Raw genomic sequence first — 21,829 nt, 5'->3', positions numbered from 1 at the left:
TCGAGTACAGCAGTTACTTCAGGGAAATTAGTTCGTTCGTCTTCGGCTAGTTGTTTTAACACTCGTGTGGCTAGGAAAGGGGCGCTGGCCGTTCCGTAAGTAACGGTTTTGAGTTCAAATGTGTCGATGGATGCGTCAGTTGAATTTCTCCAAACATTTCGTTGCAGAGGAGTGTCCTGCTCGTGCAGCAGAATTTGCCGATACATTTGCTTAATGTCTGCGATGAGCATTACAGAATGCTTCCGAGAACGCATGATGATGGACCTTAACTCATCTTGCACGATTGGACCTATCATCAGAGCGTCATTTAAAGGTGGTACACTGGTTGACTTACACGAAGCATCGAAGACGACTCGTACTTTCGTTGTTGAGCTTTGACTTAACTCTTCGTTACGTGCTAACCGACGTTCTAACAAATGGAACCGTCTGATAGCAGTGCCGCGATTATCGCTTAAATTGGCTAGTGTGTCCCGTTTTAGTGGGAGTCTGACGATGTACCGTCCTTCTGGCGCACGAGAGACGGTTTGACGGAAATGTTCCTCGCATTCCGCTTCTTCTACCGAATAGCAGGGAGACGAATGACCTTCCTCTAATGTCCAAAATTTTTCCATCAATTTATGTATATCAGAAATTGTAGCTACGTTCGCCACGACGGGAGTGATGGGCTTGCAGTGCGTGGTCTTTCCCGCTACTATCCAGCCAAGTACCGAGTTTACAAGCACTGGCATCGAGTCGCCTAATGGAATTCTGCCTGACACCTTGAAGAGATCGAAAAAGACTTCGACGCCTAGGATGAGGTCGACTGGATTGGCCTTACAAAATGATGGATCTGCTAATTGGATTTCAGGTGGGATTCGCCAAGATGTGATGTCAACAGAAGCTGTTGGTAAGTCTACAGTAGGGCATTGCAAAAAAAACTTTTTTTTGAATTCTCAAAGGCCCCCCCCTCTCATATTGTGACAAATGTCAAAGTAAGCTCAGATGCCAAATTTCACATCATTTGGACAATTTTAGACCCCCGCCCACTTCGCTTGAAATTTTTTGAAATTGGTTCTATGAGAAAATATGGAGGAAAAATACATTAAATGCTATAACTTTTGAAGTAGCAATCAGAAAATTAAAATTTATACCTCTTTTGGAAGGAAATAATCTAAGTATTTGAATGGAGATATATTTGTTCCTAGAAAAATACGGGAAAGTGGGGTACTGGGTCATTTTGACCCCAAAATCCCCTATTTTTAATGATTTTTCTGCTCCGTGATGCAAATCATACATATTTTGTAGTTTTTCTAATGTAAAAAAATCTCAGAAATCTAACGGAACCCTTTTGACCTTAGTCCGAATACGAGAAGTTGGGGTTAAATGGCCTTTTGACATTAATACTAACCTTCATCATTTTCTCGTGAATATATCTCTATTATTCTTCACTCAATTTTCATAAACTATACCTTGTTGAACGTGGAAAATCCTTAGGATTATAACAAAAATAGATTCGTTACCGGTAAAATTCAGGAACATCAAATTATCTGACATATAGTATCGATTTCACATTTTTATCATAAAATCGCACATATTAACTCCATTTAACAACAAAATTCTTATTTAATTTACTACTTTTAGTGTAAAATTTGCTTAGGGATCACATGAGAAAAGTTCCATTCCTGGAAAAATAGGGGAAGTTGAGGTATTATGACAAATAATGAAAAAAATGAGATTTGTAGAGTAAATATCAAAAAGTATGATGTTTCTAAATTTTACCTTCAACGTTTTTATTTTTGTTTTATTCCTCAGAATTTTACACGTTCAATAAGTTACATTTTATGAAAATTGATTGAAGAATAATAGAGATATATGCATGAGAAAATGATAAAATTTAATATGACTGACAAAAAGTCCTATAACCCCAACTTCTCGTATTCGAACTAAGGTCAAAATGGTTCCGTTCGATTTCTGAGATTTTTTCACATTAGAAAAACTACAAAATATGTATGATTTGCATCACGGAGCAGAAAAATCATTAAAAATAGGGGATTTTGGGGTCAAAATGACCCAGTACCCCACTTTCCCGTATTTTTCTAGAAACAAATATATCTCCATTCAAATACTTAGATTATTTCCTTTTAAAAGAGGTATAAATTGTAATTTTCTGATTGCTACTTCAAAAGTTAAAGCATTTAATGTATTTTTCCTCCATATTTTCCCATAGTACCAATTTCAAAAAATTTCAAGCGAAGTGGGCGGGGGTCTAAAATTGTCCAAATGATGTGAAATTTGGCATCTGAGCTTACTTTGACATTTGTCACAATATGAGAGGGGGGGCCTTTGAGGATTCAAAAAAAAGTTTTTTTTGCAATGCCCTAGTCTACAGTGAGCCTTGGGAACACTAGAAATTCTACATTAGCAGTGTAATTGCTGATGCGTGACCGTACTGTCGCACAGTATTGCCTAGCCGGACAAAACCTCAAAATTTTATTTTAGGTTTTTCATGATTTAACATTTTTCTCTGTTTCTTAACAGGTTGAATAGAGTCTTCTCAAAATATTAAGTCCTGAGGACGAAAGTTCGATTTTTTACAGAACTTCATAAGTGAAATAGATGATGAATTCAGAGAAAAGCTGTTTTCAAACCAAAATTATTCAAATGAATATATCTTTTTAGTCAAGCCTCCGATTAGGGTCGAACTGGTTTCATTTGAAAGGTTACTCACTGGACTTATAGTTGCCATTCGATATAGTCGATGCAAGCGTTTATTCTCGCTCGGACATGAAGAACAAATAATAAATCGTGCAATAAATAAAAGTTATAATGTTCAAAGTGGCTGTACTTTTTTTGAAACAGTTCGGAAAGATCGCTTGTTGTTCATGATACTTAAAAATTAGTGTACTTTCCGAAAATGAATATCTTGTTTTGCCCCTTTCTGCCCCGAGGTAAAAAAAAGGTGATTTTTCATGATATGTCTGAAGGAGACGCCTGGTAGCCTTTGATTACCCAGGGTTCGTAATATAATGTTTGGATGTGTCTTATCATTATCAACAATTGAAAAAATGTGTATTCTGCTTAAAAATTCACCACACCCAATTTTTTGAAAATGAACTTTCAGATGTGCACTTTATATTCGTAAATATTGAATTTTGGAACCACCCTTGGTGCCTAAATTTTCAGGCAACCAAAAAAACAAACAATAAACATCAAATATGAATTCAGCGTCACAAAATTACCTTAGTGTGAAGTTTTCATCAAATTCACTGATCACTGTGTGTCGTTGCGAATTTCTGGCGGGCCTGAGTGGATGATTGCCCGATTCCTGCGATCGGGAGTGATATCTTTTTTTCGCTGAACTTTGAGTGTTTGGGCGAGAGCCTCACTAATAAAGCAGCACTCACTACCGGAGTCTAAAAGTGCCCTTGCAGTGTGCTGGTTTCCGTTGTCGTCTACTAAGATAACGACGGCAGTAGCTAAAAGAACGCATTGCCGCTCGTGGCTCGATGTCGAGTAGTTTGCACGTTCGACGACAGTGGCTGATATTGACGGTGCTGATTGCTGTTCGGGCAATTGCGAAGATGATTGTTTGGAGACAGACGAATCTATTGACTTCCCATGATTAACCCCACCAGCACATAATTGAGTATGATGATGACCTTGACATTTGCGACACGTACTGGATGACGAAAAATCTTTGGCTAAATGTCCCCTACGCAAACAATTACGACACAGCTGATGACGACGTACTTCCCTCTCCTTGTCTTCTAAGGGCATTTTCGAGAATGTTGAACACTGGTATAACGGGTGATGCTCACTGCATATGACACACTTTCGGGGATTAAACTGACTAGCTCCGTTACTAGCAACTGGACGAAAGTTTGGCTTCTTCACGTTATTATTTACTGCCGGTGCTTCGACGGCCTTGGGGTGAATATTTTGCAGCACAGTCACGCGACGCTGAATGAAAGCTGTGAGGTCGTTGAACGATATTGTGTCCTTAGTTGACGCGTATTCTTCCCAGTCTCTCCGTGTTGTTGAGTCCAGTCGTATACTGAGCATGCGAATAAGAATGATGTTCCAATATTGCATTTGCTCGCCCAACTGCTGCAACACACTGACGTTGGCTTCAAACTTCTCCACGAGCGAATGTAGGTCCGACGCAGATTCTCGCTTGATGGTGGCAAAGTCGAACAGGGCATCCACATAGGTCTGCTTCAGCCTCGCAGGGTTCTGGTAGTGGTCCACTAGCATGTTCCAGGCTACCGCATAATTGTTGACACTAATGAGTATTGTTTGAACCTAAAAGCGTCCCCAGTCAGAGAAGAGCGTAAGTAGTAGAATTTTTGTATGTTCGATAGTTCTGCCGATGAGTGGACAAGTGACAAATACAAATCGTGGAAGTTGAGCCAATTGTCTAAGTTTCCATTAAACACTGGGAGCTTTACATCGGGCAAACGCACGTGCGATGCCGATGGAGGAAAATGACCAGCATAAGGAGAAGTAGAAGCGGCGCATGGTGTAACGGGTGTTTTATTAATGGTGAGCAAAAAGCCCTCTACTTTGTAGTAGGACGATTCAAAGCTGGTGCGATACTTGAACTGCTGTCCAATGCCGACTTCATCGAGTGATTCAAGCTCCGTTTGTACCTTGTTGAAGTCTGACCAGAGCGATACAAGATGCTCTAATCGTACCGGAACTTGGCTGGCGTCAGTATCGTCCTCGTAAGAATTCACGAACGCCTTGATGAGATCGAAGGACGTCTGGATACTACGCTGCCGTAGTTTGAGCGATTTGATGCGTCGTTCTGTAGACATTTTGAACGGGAACTGCAAACGGAAGACCGCGTAGCTCAAACGAGACGGGTGAAACTTAATGGAGTACTAATTACCTTTTTGAGGCAATAAATGTGCCTTGTACAAATGAATTCCTCCTGGTAGAGTTGAATACAGGATGGCGGCCGATTCCCAGCCTAGTGGATCCACAGGATGGCGGACGTAAGATGGCGATTCGATTCGCCACAATGGGATGGCGGTTGCGGACAAGTGGAGTTTCGACACTTATCCGGCTCGAAGGACCAGATGACGGCGATCAGCGAAAGCAGTGGAGTTGAACTTACAGGTAAGTGATCCCTTTTTCCTTTTCAGGTATGGTGGATGCAGCTAAGTGACGACGGTGCAGGAATGATGGACTTTCGACAGGAACGCGGCTCAAACAGCAGGTAAGTTAAACTAAATTTTATTATTTCAGCTTTTCTTCACTTAACTACATATTCTTCATATAACTTCAAAATAAAATAACTTAAAACTTCTAATATAAACTTTGTGAAAAATACTCTCTATGACATCGGATGACACTGACGTTTCCTCTACAGTCGGGCAAGAAGGTTGCCCAATGCTGTCATTGCTCCTTTTATAGTGGCTCAGTCGGAAACAAGTTGTCCCGGAAACCCTTCTCTCTGGTCTAATTTTGGGCATTGGTAAAGATGTCGATGAAATGTCGATGATTGGTGAATTTTGGTGACGATGACAGCTAGAAGGCGCTAGATTCTTCTTCGTATGCGAACAGACATTTTTATAAGCCTTAGCGTCACAGGGGAAGAATTTCAAATAAAATTGTTCTCCGTTGGAAAGCCCTTGATTTTATATAGTCTACTTTGCCGAAGACTTTATTCCGTCAAGTGTTTCCACTCACGAGATATGACCCAATATTATATGTATAAGAAAAGCTCAGGCACTCTAGCGCCACCCAGTGGAAGAATTCTTAATTAAAATGTGCTCAGTCGGAAAGCCCTGGATCTTATGATTTACTTTGCCGAAGCGTCCACCCCGCTAAGTGTTTCCGATCATGAGATATGACCCAATATATAAGTTAACTATAGATCATTTGCATACTCCATAGCGCCATCTAGTGGGATAATTCTGCAGTAGCCTGTTCCTCATCAGAAAGTCATCAGACAACCCATGACACCATCAACTTTGCGCGCTTATAACTTTGTCAGTTTTTGTTGGATTGACTTGCAGTCTTCACAAGTCGATTGATTGTTACAAAAGGATTCTTCATTTTTCTCACGAAAAACATTGATCGATTGCAACGCCACCTAGATCCGAAAATGTGAAACTGATACGTTTCTCCATACATTTGGTCAATTTTTCCCATACAAACTTTGAGCCATTTGCGGAACCACTTCCAGTGTACCAAATGAGCTGAAATTTTCAGGGAAGCTTATTAGCCACCCAAACTATCATATTCAGGTGCAAGGTTTTGATTTCGAGGTTTAGGGTATTTTAGGCCAGGCTACTGAGCATCCACGCCAACTCAGACAAGCATGCACTAGAGTGGCTCGTAAATGACATTTTTCAGCACAGCACTTTTTGAGTTCCTTTTGTGGTCCCAAATGCCTGTGAAAAGTTTGGGAGCGGTTGGTTGCTTCCCGGGTTTGCGCATTGCGTTTAAAGTTTGTATGGGATTTTATATGGGGAAATCAATTATTTTGCATTTACGTTAATAAAGATCGTTATTTCACTCAATATGAAAAACCAGGTTTATAAAACAATTCAAACCTTGGTTAACAACTTTGTCGAAACCGGTAACTAGCTACGAGTTTTCAAAAAATAGTTATAACGATTTTAAAACTTATGGTTCAATCCAAATGAAGAAATTAATTATTTCTTCCAACACTATCAGTACACCACGACACCGATACTTTAAACTTGAATAAATGAGAATATATTCATCGCAGAGACTTGGTACCTTTGAATGGAATGTTCAGAATGAACTGCTGAATAACACAGACGTAGTCAGAAAATCAAAAGAAGATGGAGGGGGGAGGCTTGTGTACTCCCCAGTTCCCTTTTTAGATAGTTTAGTATAACATAAGGAGCACATCTTCAACGCAGGTTTGTACCGTCGAATTAAAAATTAATCTTACGTGTTTGAGTGCTACTATTAAAGGGCTCTACTGTTATCTCATTTAAAATGGTACAACGGTTTATAAGTTTTACATATTTTAAACCCCTATTTCTTAGCCGTTCAGAGTCAGAATTTAAAAAAAAATGCATATCCTTAGATTCCTTGAAGTCTCGGAATTGTCTTTATTGAAGTTTTCGTTTGAGAATCTAGGAACGAAACCAGGATAGTTACTTCAAACAAGCGTTTTTTATGAAATTGAGTTAGGTTCACGCAAAACAGAGGTGATCTTGGTGGACCAGCAATATACTTCAGGTTGGAACCCAACGCGATTTCCAGACCTGAGTTAGTTTTTGCATCAAGCAAAAATAACATAAATTTGTAGATGTAAATCCTAAATATTGTAAAAGTATGATTCATATTTGGGTCTATCAAAATATTAAGAAAGTTCAGTCGTTGACTTTTACAAGGACGTAATGATTCTTTGTCTTATACAAAACAATCTAAAAAGGGACTGGGGAGTACACAAGACCCCCCCCCCCACCCCCTCTTCTTTTCATTTTCTGACTACGTCTATTTTATTCAGCAATTCATTCTGAACATTTCATTCAAAGATACCAAGTCTCTGCGATGAATATATTCTCATTTATCTAAATTTTTAATGTCGATGTCGGCAGTGTTGGAAAAACCAATCAATTTCTGCATTTGGATTTTACCATAAGTTTTAAAATCGTTATAACTATTTTTTGAAAACTCGTAGCTAGTTACGGTCTTCGACAAAGTTGTTAACCAAGGTGTGAACTATAGTGCATACTGGTTTTTCATTATCAGTGAAATAGAGATCTTTATTAATTAAAATGCAAAATAATTGATTTCCCCATATAAAATCCCATGCAAACTGCGAACGCAATGCGCAAACCCGGGAAGCAACCAACCGCTACCAAACTTTGCACAGGCATTTGGGACCACAAAAGGAACTCAAAAAGTGCTGTGCTCGCTAGTTTAAATCATTTTGAAGTTTTCCCATACAACCGCAAGCCACTCTAGTATGCATCCCTGAACCCGAACGCTAAAACTTACACATTCCACGCACAAACCACCACAGTAAGACTCACAATTAGACATATACATACAAAATCACACGTAATAATTACAGGTATTCGTCTGGCAACCGGGTGAAGTACATCTCAAACGCAGAACTTATCATATCAATGATGGCCTTGGATCTGCGTTGCCTGTGTTCAAGGCACCATAGCTTCGTCCGTCAGGTCAAGGATAGATGAAACCCGCTTGCCACCACCCTCGTCCCTAGCTGCCCATAAAGGGATAAAAAATGAGGACATTGATACACCCGTATTTGTTTCGAACCTGATAAAATATTCTTCTTTTGTCCGACGAATAACCTTTTCTTATTATTTAATGTAAGTTTTCCTTGAGGCGGTCTTCCAGTGCAAGATTTAAAAGAAATATTTATATTTTTGCATATGTTGCAAAGGAAAAAAATGCTAAACAAAGGATTTACTCGAATTTGGCTTGGGTTTTCTACCAAAGATCATTAAACGGAATTTCACGCGAGACTGAAAAAATCGGATGAAAAAGCTCACAAAATCAGGAATAGATGGAATCGGGATCTGATTAAATTGGGTCTTCACTGAATTGAAATTCGATTTCGTTAAAAACGATTGGTTTGATCTATTCTGCTAGAAAATATGTTCTAGAAATTTATTTTGCACCTGAGTGTATGAAAGGATAGTGATTTCACGTGATTGGTTTGTAGCTCTTCTTTTTTATGTCACAGATGATGCCAAAAGGTGTACTATTAAGGTTGGTAAACCAGTTACGACTGCAGTAGCACAGTTAAATGTTGACAGATATGAGTTGAAGATGCCTAAATCCATAACTAACAACGTACATCGGGGTAATCTTGATAACTTATTAAGTGTATGTTTAATACTTGCGCAATCCAGTTTATGAAGTAAGATATTTTGAAACTATATGGATTACAAAGAACGAAACTCGAAAATTGGTCCGATATTGAATAACTAAGGGCTTTTCTGGTAATAACTATTTCAACAAGGGTTTTTTTTTAAGTCAATCATAAGACAAATCACGTTTCGATTACAAGTAGTGGTTCGAATACTCCATCAGCCCGATTAATAGTACCTCAATACTCTCAGGTTTTTTTACGTGGGCGATACAGGCCGCGTAAATGAAAACCGCGTAAATAGAAACCGTCTAAATTTCAAAATCCGCGTAAATGAAAACCGCGTTAATTTCAAAATCCGCGTAAATGAAAACCGCGTAAATTTCAAAATCCGCGTAAAAAATCGCGTAAAAATACCGCGCAAAAAACAGGTACAAAAAACTTGAGTGTATATTTGGCAACAAATAAAGTTGATGCAATTGCCAAAATGCGCAGAGTATAACTGGAAATATGTCCTATGGTGCATGCATCATGGTTAACGATGAAATTTAACAACGTGCTCGTTTTGGGTCCGAAAAATTTAATATAAAAGGTTTACCTGATACACTGTAGCAAACAAATATTAAGATATATAACCTCAAGGGTGCTGATCTTTTATAACGAAAAACTCAACATAAATATTGATTCAAAATTGTGCCACTTCTCTGTCCTCAGCGATATCGATGTGATTCATCATTCGTGGATCAGACGGCAAACATTGTTCATGTGATGGAACCAAAAGTGTCATACGATTTCGATGCGGAATGATGGGATGCCCGAGGGTAGTTTAATGCAGATTTCTACAGAAAGTGTATATTGTAGCTGAGTTCATAGTAACCGCGTCTTTGTAGATTGTAAGAAATCGAGTATGGATGAAAATTGGAAAAAAATCCCAAAAGACCGGATGCCATGAACACTATACAACTGGCAAAATGCAAAATTTTTAGTGCATACTACTTTTGCAGAAGCTACTCTTGCGAATCGAATAGCTCTCATTTGAAGTCATTGAAAATACATATCTGGATTGATACAACCGTTATTCGAAGCGTATTGTGCTATTACCTAAAAGGCTAGGAGGACCTTTTCAGTTTGATCCAATTTGTGAGATGGAGCAGCACATGTGCTAGACGCGTCTTGCAATTTGGCTATCTCTTTAATATGCAACATAAGGGTTTTCATTTTAATGGGCTTTATGTTGAAAAAAAACATAGCAGAATGAATTCTCGAGTACGAGAATGGTTCCTGATGCAGTTCGTTGGAAATGATACTGACTTTCTGGCAGTGTTATGTTTTCATCTTCTACATGGGCAGGTACGACAGAAAAAAACATGATGATGGATTTGCGCTTCTTTTTTACTATTTTTTCAGCTCTCATGCATGCGGTGGTGTTCGGAAACGTGACAGCTATTATTCAAAGGATGTATTCACGTCGTTCGCTCTACCAGAGCAAGTGGCGTGATTTGAAAGATTTCATCGCGCTGCACCAGGTAAATGTGCCATTCCGCTTTTGAACAGATGTCCCTTCGGAGCTGGTTGTGTAACGGGGACAAATTATCATGAGTTCTGTTTGTTTTTTTTACATATGTCTTTGAAACGAACTTAGATGCCAAAAGAGCTGAAGCAGCGGATGCAGGACTACTTTCAAACGATGTGGTCACTGAATCACGGAATCGATATATACGAGGTACGTTAATGGTTGTAATGTGTGAATACGACTTAAAATCACGAAAGAGATGTTTTTGTATTACTTCAGATTCTTAAGGAATTTCCAGAGGAGCTGAGAGGTGACATTTCAATGCATCTACATCGGGAGATTTTACAGCTACCTATATTTGAATCCGCGTCACAGGTATGTAAAACGAAGTGGAGCTCATGTACAATATATAACTCCGTCGTCTTTGCAAACCTCGTCATGTCAGCGTGTTTTTAAAATTGATTCATGTATCACCACAGCATCAAGCATTACGTCTTGCTTTCTATGCCGCGAATTTATAGTTATATATACATATATATAGTAATTCATAGCGCTGCCTTTAAGCGTTTACTAAAAATTTCGACAGGGACGGTCTCGGGGAATTGATCTTTGGTCACATATTGTACTTCAACTGCACCAATGACAAAACCGTCGAAAGCGGAACTCTTTTTTCACGAACAGTACGCAAATAATTTTTGCAACATTCTGAATACTTTGGTAAAAATTGACCTTCTACATGGTTTTCAACCTTTTTCGTTCCATGTACCTCTTTCCGAATATTGTTCCCCATGACGTACCTCTTGCTGAAAATTGTTTACCATCATTACCCTGTCAGAAAAAGATGATTTTCAGTCGGGTGAAAACATAATTTTACATTCAGAAACCTGTTCCTGAACACTGTGTAAGGGACTAAGCATCTTAGTCCCTTACACAGTGAAACAATACAAAAAGACAAATATTCGAGGGAAATGCTGGGATAACAAGTTAAATTTTATCTCGCGTAATTCACCCCATACGATAGTCTAATTTATCCCACGATCATAACGATTTAGGACGGTTTATTGTTGGTTTCCCTAATTCGCCTAAAAGTTTTTTAACATATTTAACACATAGTCTGCAATCCAACTATCAAATTGAAGCTTTGGGGAACAGTCTACGAAAGCAAATTCAGATCTAAACAGGATCCAAAATAAGATATTTTTCCGATCGACATGCATTGAACGCATAATTAGAATCGCATTAGATACATCCCACGCACTTGTATCGTTTACCTCATGAAAATTAATGTGCTAATATAAGTGAAAGTTGTTCTGAAATATGTTGGTATAGGCTTAAGGCTCCCAAATCATAGATCTATAAAAAAATTTAAAGGATTTTTTGACGGTCGTCAATAAAAATCAGTAATACATTTATGACTCGTTTTTAATAATTGAATTGATTTTTCCGTATCACACCGGTAGGTTTGTAATAAAATTAATTTGGAGAAATCTTAAATGCCATTTTATTGTTTATATATTGTATAAATATTTCATCTTTGGACGTAGATTTATTGAGTGAATAGATCGCCGGATGAAAGGGGGACAGAAATTGACCATTTTTGCGTTGTTCCCAAATACACATGAAACTAGAAATACATCTGGTTTGGCATTTCAAATCTTCATTTTGAGTTATTTACAGGTTTAGAGTTAATATACATCGCTTTGTTTGAGCTTCAACAAACACTTCAATCGTGTTCGGGGACAACACTTCATGTGCGACCGTTTGTGTTCCTTTTGGTTTTGTCCCAAACGCAGCGTTTGCATCGGTCGTGAAAAAAATTTCATGAAAGCTCGAAAATCTAAGTATACAGTATTGTTCTATGACTATCGATGATCAAATTCCTAGAACAAATGGATGCTCTAAAGTTTGAGATAGAGCAGGTTTTTATTGATAAATACAAGTGTAAGTTGGAAAATCAATATTTTGCACTGTTGTCTGTATGTATTCTATTTCAACATTGAACAACTCCACCATTTTCCAGCCGATTTTGACAGATAAACACAATTCTGAAAAGTCATTTAGTGTCATTTTAGCTATGCGTCAATTTATATCAAAAGAACTCGCTGAAATCGTAACGTTTTAGATTGAAAACGATCGTTCAATAGTGAAAACTGTGCGCGCTTATCCTAAAAAATATGGCAGGTATTCGACAAGCCTGCAGGCCTACAAACAAGACAATCCGTAATTTGGTGAAGAATTTCTTTGAGTGAAAATTAAGTGTGAAGGTCATGCAAAATGCCCGCAAAACAGTTGTTTTGCCTTTCTCACATAGAAAGGAATCTCTGTTTCTCAGAGATGGCTGGACTGATTTGCACAAACTTAGTCTCAAATGAAAGGTACAACCCCATCCTATTGAAGTTTTTATTGATTTGACTTCTGGTTCCGGAGTTACGGGTTGAAGAGTGCGACTACACAGCAAATTCTCATATAAACTGAAATGAAAATTTCTCAATGGGGGGTAAGGGAAAATTTCAAAATCGAATTTGCATTTTTAATGCCAAGTGACTTTAAAATGTATGAAACGTTGAAATTTGATGAAATCTCGAAAAAAATGTTTAACGAAAATTGACTTTTTTGGACTTTGGGACATTTTTGCCCTTCTCATATAGAAAGGTTATGCAATCACTCTAAAAATCGTCTACTATTTTTTTTACCAATAAAGGCTCAGGTAGGAGTATGCAATAAGGGGTTGCTACTTTAAAAACGTTTTTAATCCACCTAACAGTGTGATGAGACATTTCTTATAACTCTTATCACTCTCTTCGGATATTATATCGTTTGAGAACATTTAGAACTTGATCCATCGCGATGTTTTTGATAACACATACTACATGGGATAGTTGCAGGACTCAGAGAATCGCTCAAATCAGCATAGGACAACATCAGTGCTAGAAATCTCAAACCAAATCAATGGGAAAGCGAAAAAATGGCCCATAAAATAGACATATCAACGAATTATTATTAATGCTGTGTTAATAAAATATCTAAATTGTGGTGGGAAAACTGAATTTTCCTAAAGGGGTTATATATTGTACTGAGCCAAAAAAATGGAATTTTTTTTTGAATCGATTTGAAGTTTATACTTTACTCAAATTTCCAACGCGACTGAGAACTAAGAAATCAACGCTTTTTCTTGAAAAGGGCGATACTAGCAGTGATACCATTCAAAGAAAATCAACAGTGAATATTTCCAGACTTGGTTTTATTTCCTATTTAAGAACTATTGTGTTTTTTACATCCTAGATTGCATGATTCAGTGATCGAAACCCAAAACTTCATAAAGTATTTGAAATTATTAAATTAAAATTTGTTTTTGCTATTGAAATTGACAATATGATAGTATCGCCCCTTTGACGATTGTTTACTTTTTCGGTCCCACCTATCAGCATTGAAGTATCGCCCTTACGTTTTTTTACAATAACTACCGTTCTACACCACCGATTTCGTCCGTGTTTTTTCAATAGAGATCATTGTTACTATTTACAGCTGGTATCAGCTTGATAATCCTAAAAAAATACGAAAATAACAGTTTCGCCTCTAAACTGCTAGCAAAAAAATTATCGCCCTGTTTGTTTGCATGGAGCGTGGAGGGCTAAACTTTAAATAAACAATCAAAAATACAGTTTCGCCCGTTGTATTTTTTGCTGTAGTTTAAGAAAGCAATATCGTAGAATTAAAATTTTTAGGTTAATTTGTTGCGTTTCAAAGCCCTCATTCACATGTATGAAAAAAGCCCTATGTTTACACTTGTAAGTATCGCCCTTTTTACAAAAAAGCGTTGAAATGAAATCGCAGCTCCTGATATCACGCTATCTCTGAAGTGCATGCGTCCATAGTTCCAGATTTTACTTCGACATCGACTTTTTCTAGCGATAATAATTTAAATCAAGGATACTACTTCCCAGTAGTATCCTTGATTTAAATTATTATCGCTAATCCTAATGCCAAAGAACAAATAAAAACCTCTCGAAAACGAACCGTTTGGGAAAATCATCATCATTACTGGAATTTTCATTTTCACGAAACTTTTCGATAACCTTCCGTCACTTGCGTTAATGCACTGGGTGCACAGTGCTCTGAAAATCTAGCGAAATCGTCTTAGGGCATCAGCGGGTCTAATTCAGAGCTATCTGCGCGGCGAGTTAAATCTGTAAAGAATACTAAAAATTAATTTCTATTCCATAATTTTCAGTTCAGCAATTCGAGAGATCGTGCTCACCTCAAGCCATGAAAAATAGACTAAGTTGTGAAGAAATGATCACTATTTATTAAAAAATCACGGTTAAATAAAAAATTAAACTATTAAAAAATTTCAAATAGTTTATAATTTTCACAACCTTATTAGGAAAAATTGTTTAATAAGCTTTCGTAATATTGTGTAGGAAAAAAGCTGAAAATTTCAGTATTTTCTCTATCTGCAACATATAAACCCTTAAGTACACCAATTAATTGGTATACGAATTGGAATAGGTTCGCCAAATTTTGGAAGAAGTCTATAAAATAACCCCTTGAAAACTACCTAAAAATTGTTGGAGTTCGATGCAATAAAAAAATCTCCAAAAATGAAATGTACCTATTAATGTGAAACACAGTGAATAATACATACAATAAAGACCCATTTTTATCAGTCTCATGGCGTATTTTAGGCTGACAAAATGGGGACATGGACTAAATCGGGCATTTTTTTTCTTTATAATAAACTGAAGCTGTTAAAATATTCTTCCCATCCCTTGATGTAATCTGATAACTATTTCTGATTATGATGAACTTTTTATTTTTGCATATTTCCATCTTCATGATAAGGAAAACATGCTCAAGAAAGGATTTTCTCGAATTCAGTCTTGTTCGTCTGCTAGAGCCCATCAAACATATGTTCATATTTGGCTGATAAAATCGGGGTTTCAATGTATTATAATAGATATTCAGCATTCGAAAAAGTTTCTTGTGAACGAGTGTAGAACGACTTTGTTTCTATACTTACTTGAAATCAGCGGCGTAGCCAGAAATTCGGTTTGGTGGGGGTTTGGTGAAAATCGATCATACTGTCCAAACGGCATAATTCCGAAACCGTAATTTTTGAAGTTTTAAAATTATGCAGAATTAATTTTTCAGAAAATAGTAACAGAGTTCGTGTCTTTAGCGAATTCGTTGAAACTTTATTGTAGTCATGAATATTAACCTGAGAAAAATCACCATAAATACTTCTTGGACGATATGCCGTCAAAATTATTTTATCAAATTATGCGCTGTTTAACGTTTGTAAAACTCATCGAAGATACTAAACCTCCGAAATTGGCGGTTTCAAAATGATGCTATTTTGACCTTAAATTACTATTTTTAAACATTTGACCTATACATATAATTGGTCATACAACAAAAATCAAATGCTCATCAAAATCGATCAGAACCTGCTAGAATCGAATGGAAATCGTCATTTTTCATAAATTTCTCTCTACATTCGGAAAGTGTTATCCTCGTTATTAATCATAATACGTTTTCGTCTCAACTCGACGCATTCCCAAAATAAAAACCTGTTTTAATCCACCTAGTGGTGCAATTGTGCTTTTTTCATTTGTCCAGCCTACGATTCCATGGCTGGTTATGTTTAATACAATGGTGGAAATGAATATTACATGTACAATACGATTTGCACATACATACAACGGATCGACAGCCACGATATAGGGATACTATGTGATACTGAAACATCGCTTGAAACCAGCGGCGGATCATGGAGAAAGATCCGGGAGGTCCAGGTCCTGCCGAAAATTTTCAACTTGTTAAGAAATTTTAAACTAGTTTTAATTTTAAAGTAGCAACCCCTCACTGCATACTCCCTCCGGGCCGGTATGATTGTCGATTTTTAGAATGATTGCATAACCTTTCTATATGAGAAAGGCAAAAATGTACCAAAGTCCAAAAAAGTCAATTTTTGTCAAACATCTCAATGTTTCATGCATTTTAAAGTCATTTGGCATCAAAAATACAAATTTGATTTTGAAAATTTTTCATTTCAGTTTATAAGGGAATTTGCTGTGTGATTGCACTCTTCAACTCGTAACTCCGGAACCGGAAGTCCAATCAATAAAAAATTTAATAGCAACCGATGGGAAGGTTGTACCTTTCATTTGAGACTAACTTTGTGCAAATCGATCCAGCCATCTCTGAGAAACAGAGGTCACATTTTTTTTCCACATACACACATACATACACACACAGACATTTTCCAATCTCGAGGAACTCAGTCGATTGGCATATGACACTCGGCTCTCCAGGTCGGGATTTGATTGACGAATTTTAGAGTGAATGAGAAAGGCAAAAACATTTTTAGCAAATGTTGAAAGTTATGCATTTTTTTGGGGAGCAGTTCTATGCTTCATAGACATTAAATCAATTTTAACTTCGCTTTCTATTAAATAAAGACCCTCATTACAGTACATCTCTACAAAAGCGAGCTCAATTTGAAATGAAAACTGAGTATTATGATTGATTAAAGAACTCTGGAATTTTCAATTGGAATGTTTTCAGGCAGGAATTTGATATTTATGCTATTAGACAACTGTGAAATCAAGACCAATACATCAGTTACATATCAGGACAATTTATCAAAAGTCCTCATGATGTTTACAACAACAGGTTATCAATCTACGGATCAGATAATTGTTATTGTAATATTGAATTAAATCAGTTTGCATCAATAAATTTTCAACTTCAATTCAATAATTTTTTTTTGGTGTTGCGGGGGGGGGGGGTTGTATGGTGTTAAACCCCAAAACCTTCTCTTGGCTACGCCGTTGCTTGGAATTATTTATTTCGCTTTTCATTTTCCGATATGTTTCAGATCGATCCGATGGTTATAAGTTAGAAAAATTGCAGTCAGAAGGTTCGCACAAATGAACAATTTTGCACTGATAAGTTATCAAGTTCCTTCCAGACAACTTGGAAGTGTTCAGTGATTATTTCTAGCGGTTGTAGATAGTAAAATGAAATACAAAATTCGTTTTATCGAAATAATGTTTGGCTTATTTCAATGGATTATTACTATATTGGACAATAAATAGGCGACAAAGAGTAATCAATGAACAACAAGCCATAACTTTTAAAGTATTCAAAATAGATATGTGAAGTCTTCAGTAAAGTTATTCGCAAAAGTAAGAGCTACAAATTTTCTGAAGGCATCATTTCGATATAATCACTTCCAAGAAAATTTGTGAAAATATCTCACTCATAGGGGGATTAATCAGCAAAAGCACAATACCAAAAGAAAGGACATATTGCCTCCATTAAATTCTCCGAAGATACTATTGACCTAAAATAAGCCATTTTGGCGTTAATAATAGATTACATGTTTTTGGTTATATTTCTGGCAATGGGAAATGATAAAAATCTTTCGTCCGCATTTAATGTTAAATATCTCTTTTGATAATAGTCCGATTTCAACAATCTATAGCTTGTACAAAAGGTATTTGTTAAAGCTGTCTAAAAACATATAAATTGTTAATCTATATTGTCAATTTCGGCAGATAATTTGAAAAAACTGCAAAAAATGCCATTTTTACGCATTCAAACATTCATATCTTGGAAACTAAACATCAGAATCCAAAACAAATAATAGCGTTCTTACTGTTTGATAGTTCTTTCATTTGAAATTAGTTTGGATAAGATCGGTTCAGCCATTGCTGAGTAACACGAATGAGAGTTTGTCCGTTACATACACACACACAGACATTGTCCCAAATCGTCGAGATGAGTCGATTGGTATATAAGACTCGGCCCTCCGGGCCTCGGAAAAAATCTTGAAAGTTTGAGCGAATTCTATACATTTCTTTCATAAGAAATGTAAAAAAGTTTCCATTGTGCACATCGATAAAGTTCAAGTTTCTGGATGTAAAATATCAGACTTGTAGCGTTTTTTATGAAAATGTAAACAGGTCCTTGTTTGACTGATTTAAACCACAAGAATTAATATCTTTGATAGATATTCCAGCAAAAGGTTAAACGACTCAACTGATTCGATACAGATATCGACACAGATTTTTCGAAGAGTAAATACAGATGAAAAGATTTTTTAGGACAAAAATACAGATTTAATTTTGGCAACCATTCTGACGACAGTGATGGCACAAGATCGTGCGTAATGACCAGAGCTCAGACAATTGCGACACAACATGTTCTTATCACAGCTTCACTTCTCTCTGGAACCTTCATTCGTTGGAACTTCATGCAATGGAAAGCAGTGGGCAGCACGGCTCACTGCAGAACGGACATCTGCCATCGCTGTAATGTGACAGAATGAAGTCTTTGTTGGTCGGTGTTCTGGAACGGAAGGTCTTGATGTGCTGATCGACTGTAGTACAGAGCAATGATTTCGGAGGAACTCGATCACTTTATCATACGGTGGGACTTCAGTAGAACCGTGATGAGTCTCCCAGAGACGAAGAGTAGCATGTACGCCAAAAGAGTACTTCACCCAGCCGTATTTTCTCCGATTTTCTCCAGCATCTGCAGATTTTTGTCAAACTCCCCGATGAGCTGATTGATTCCGTCGTAGCTCTCCTTCTTCAGAGTCTCCAGCGATAATATTGCGTCCAAATGTGCCTTCACTATCAGCTTCTTATTCTCGTAGCGCCTCACCATTGCCTTCCACGCTACGCTGTAATTGTCTGCCGAAAGCTCCAAAGAATTGACCTCCTGCAATGCGTCACCAGACAGCGAAGATCGGAGATACGTAAATTTGTCTACATCGGTCAGTTGGTAGTTATTGTCGATAAGACTGCGAAAAGTGTTTCTGAACGTCACGTCACGAATTTTTCCACTGAACGAAGGCAGCCGAATGTCAGGTAGCTTAACTCGTGAGACCGGTCCTGCTGCTTGATGGTTAACGGAACCTGATAACAAATGGGCCGTCCCCGCTTGAAGCTCTATCAATTCCGCCTTAAGATTGCAAAACCTATCATAAAACTGATGCATCACCTGGAAATCGCTATCTTTGCGAGCCTGCACTGCCTCTTCTTTAGCCGTGGGATCTTTTCCAGCAACTTCCTTCAGTTCTTCGTTTATTTGCAGTACCTCAATTTTTCCGCACTCATCATAAAATTCCTTCGCAACCTCATCCAGCTTCTGGAGATGAATACTAAGCTGTCGGGAATCACGCTCTTCATCGAAGTTGTGGAGAAAGCGGTCAATTAACTCAGTAAAATGGTGCAGCTGCTTCTCGCGCTTCAGCAGCGCCTTCAGTACTCCGGACATCTCACTAGCTACACTGGTAATATCACACTTCACTGCAATAATATCACACAACTTTGCACTCACTTGTTTTGCTCAAAACACAACCGATCGACTCGACGTTCCTCTTCGCGACCCGCAAGACAGACAGACTTACAACCCTATTGACAGCCGCTATGGGAAACCAACCAAAAGAAAATCGATAATCGAAAATCAGCAGAAATTCTGAGATCAAGCAATTTAATTGCATACACAACCCGTGCTACGTGCTAATTGAATAAAATACTTGAACAAAAAAATACTTTGAAATCTTTATTCACGTCACACCTTGGTGAGCCACATGCAACAGGCTACCGAAACTCATGCAATACTTCACCGAAATTTCCTGCCGTTGTCCTTAATCCTCGATCACTGCTCTCAGGTCCTCGTGGCGTCGATCGTCGTCGCGATGGTGTCCAATCCCGCGGCGGTAGCGTCACTCGGCGTCCGCGATGGCGACCAGTATTCAAAACTACCAATTATCTTCACGGCGTATTGTTCGCCGTCTTTGTACACCACACAATGGTCCGATGATTGTCCGCACTTTCTGGGGGCTTCTTCCCGCACTAAGTAGTCCGATATAGTAGTCTAGTAGTCCAAGAACCTGTCCTGTACCGTATCCGAAGGGCCAAAATGTTCGCGCGATAGGCTAGATTTTCGGACACCTTGACACTTTCAGATACAGTATTTTCCGCGAACTAAAAAATACAATTTATTTTCGAAGTAAAGAACGCGACCTTACTCGAATGTGATTTGTTTCAACTGATCTATAATTCTTACATCCACTATGTATATTGCGCGGACATAATCTTTTATACAAAAAAAATTGTCACATGCTTCCCACATATCGGCGGTATCTAACCTACTTTAGGGTACGTAATGGAACTTAACCCTCCGGAAGTCGCGCAAATGGCCCACTGAACGAGCTGGTGCGCTAAGACGATTTCGCTAGATTTTCAGAGCAGCGTGCCCTCAGTGCACTAGCGCGACTTTCGGAAGGTTAAAGAAACTAATTAAGTACGACTTCTGGCACTGCGTCGTTCACTCGATGCACCAAAAATTTCTCGAACCAGCATTACGTTCTAGAATTACACCAAAACCAGGCGGGACTGGAGAATTCTTCGCGACACCCACAACGCGTCGCTAATGGCAAGACTTGGAAATATGCTGAAACTGATGAAGAAACTGGACTAAATGAATGTTTGAACACCGTAACGAGTTATGCTACGTTTTAACAGATGTGCGAGCAGGAACTTTTTTGTACACCCTGAACCTGATGCTATGCAAAAGATGAAGGCTCTCCAGCACCGGCAGATACGTAGCAAATACTTCCTGGAAAAGAAAAAGATATTTAGTGCTATGACCGTTCCAGCAGCACCGAGCGAAAAACTCAACGTACTTAAACTGAACGTGAAAGTCGATTATAAACAAATGTTAATACTCAGTCTAGTGAACAAGGTCTCAGAATTAACGAGTCTTGGCAAATCGATCGACGCCTCCAAGATGCCGATTTACTCAAAATGTTTTAAGGTCTCTCGGGAAGCTGCTGCATATTCTGATAATCCGCCACAAAACAAACAAAAAACGAATGCCGAAAAACGGGATCAGAGCCAACTGAAGTTGCAGTTGGCAACAAAACAGCGTTCCGAGGAATATCTTACAATTAATCCCCAGATTTACGACAGTTTAGACCGGCTCGTGATGAGAGCTATGACAATTTGTTGTCTGTCGAAACTATCGTCCTTAGTGACCCGTTCGATAACCATCGATTTGTAATAATCGCAGTGGACGTTTCAAAGCCTAAAAGCTATACCGAAAGTTTTCGGAAACTTCCTTAAAAAGTTTGGAACGACCATTCCAGGTTCGCGAACGATCAATCCTTACCAATCATTGGAGAAGTTCATCACCCGTATACTTTTCAAAATATGACAAAGGTCCTATGCACTGGTGTAGTAGATCCCAACCACATTTACAGAGCACAGGATTGTCATCAAAAATTAATTCCAATGTGCGGTGATCGTTTGCCGATATCCTTATCACATGAGCCCAAAGAAACTGTCTAAGATCTGGGAAGAAGTTGGCAAAAGGCATTCTACGGGAATTATCGAGCCATCTGATTCGGATTGGTCGCCAAATATTGTGGAAATGAGGAAACCGCTAGACTAAACTGCTCCACTGTCCACCTTGAAGGCGAGTAGTAG

At 38.1% G+C, this 21,829-nt stretch overlaps 1 protein-coding gene across 3 annotated transcripts in view; it reads left to right on the top strand.

The window, feature by feature from the left end:
• LOC131692392 (potassium voltage-gated channel subfamily H member 8) overlaps nucleotides 1–21,829 on the top strand; it is a 192,083-nt gene that overhangs the window by 139,511 nt on the left and 30,743 nt on the right. For all 3 annotated transcript variants that reach the window (XM_058979408.1, XM_058979409.1, XM_058979407.1), the window contains 3 exons: nucleotides 10,220–10,338; nucleotides 10,455–10,535; nucleotides 10,605–10,700. In XM_058979408.1, the coding sequence (XP_058835391.1) occupies nucleotides 10,220–10,338; nucleotides 10,455–10,535; nucleotides 10,605–10,700 (296 nt within the window). The remainder of the gene's footprint in view (nucleotides 1–10,219; nucleotides 10,339–10,454; nucleotides 10,536–10,604; nucleotides 10,701–21,829) is intronic.

This window comes from Topomyia yanbarensis, chromosome 3 (assembly GCF_030247195.1).
Source record: "Topomyia yanbarensis strain Yona2022 chromosome 3, ASM3024719v1, whole genome shotgun sequence".
NCBI lineage: Eukaryota > Metazoa > Arthropoda > Insecta > Diptera > Culicidae > Topomyia > Topomyia yanbarensis.
This window is presented reverse-complemented; position numbering and strand designations above follow the sequence as displayed.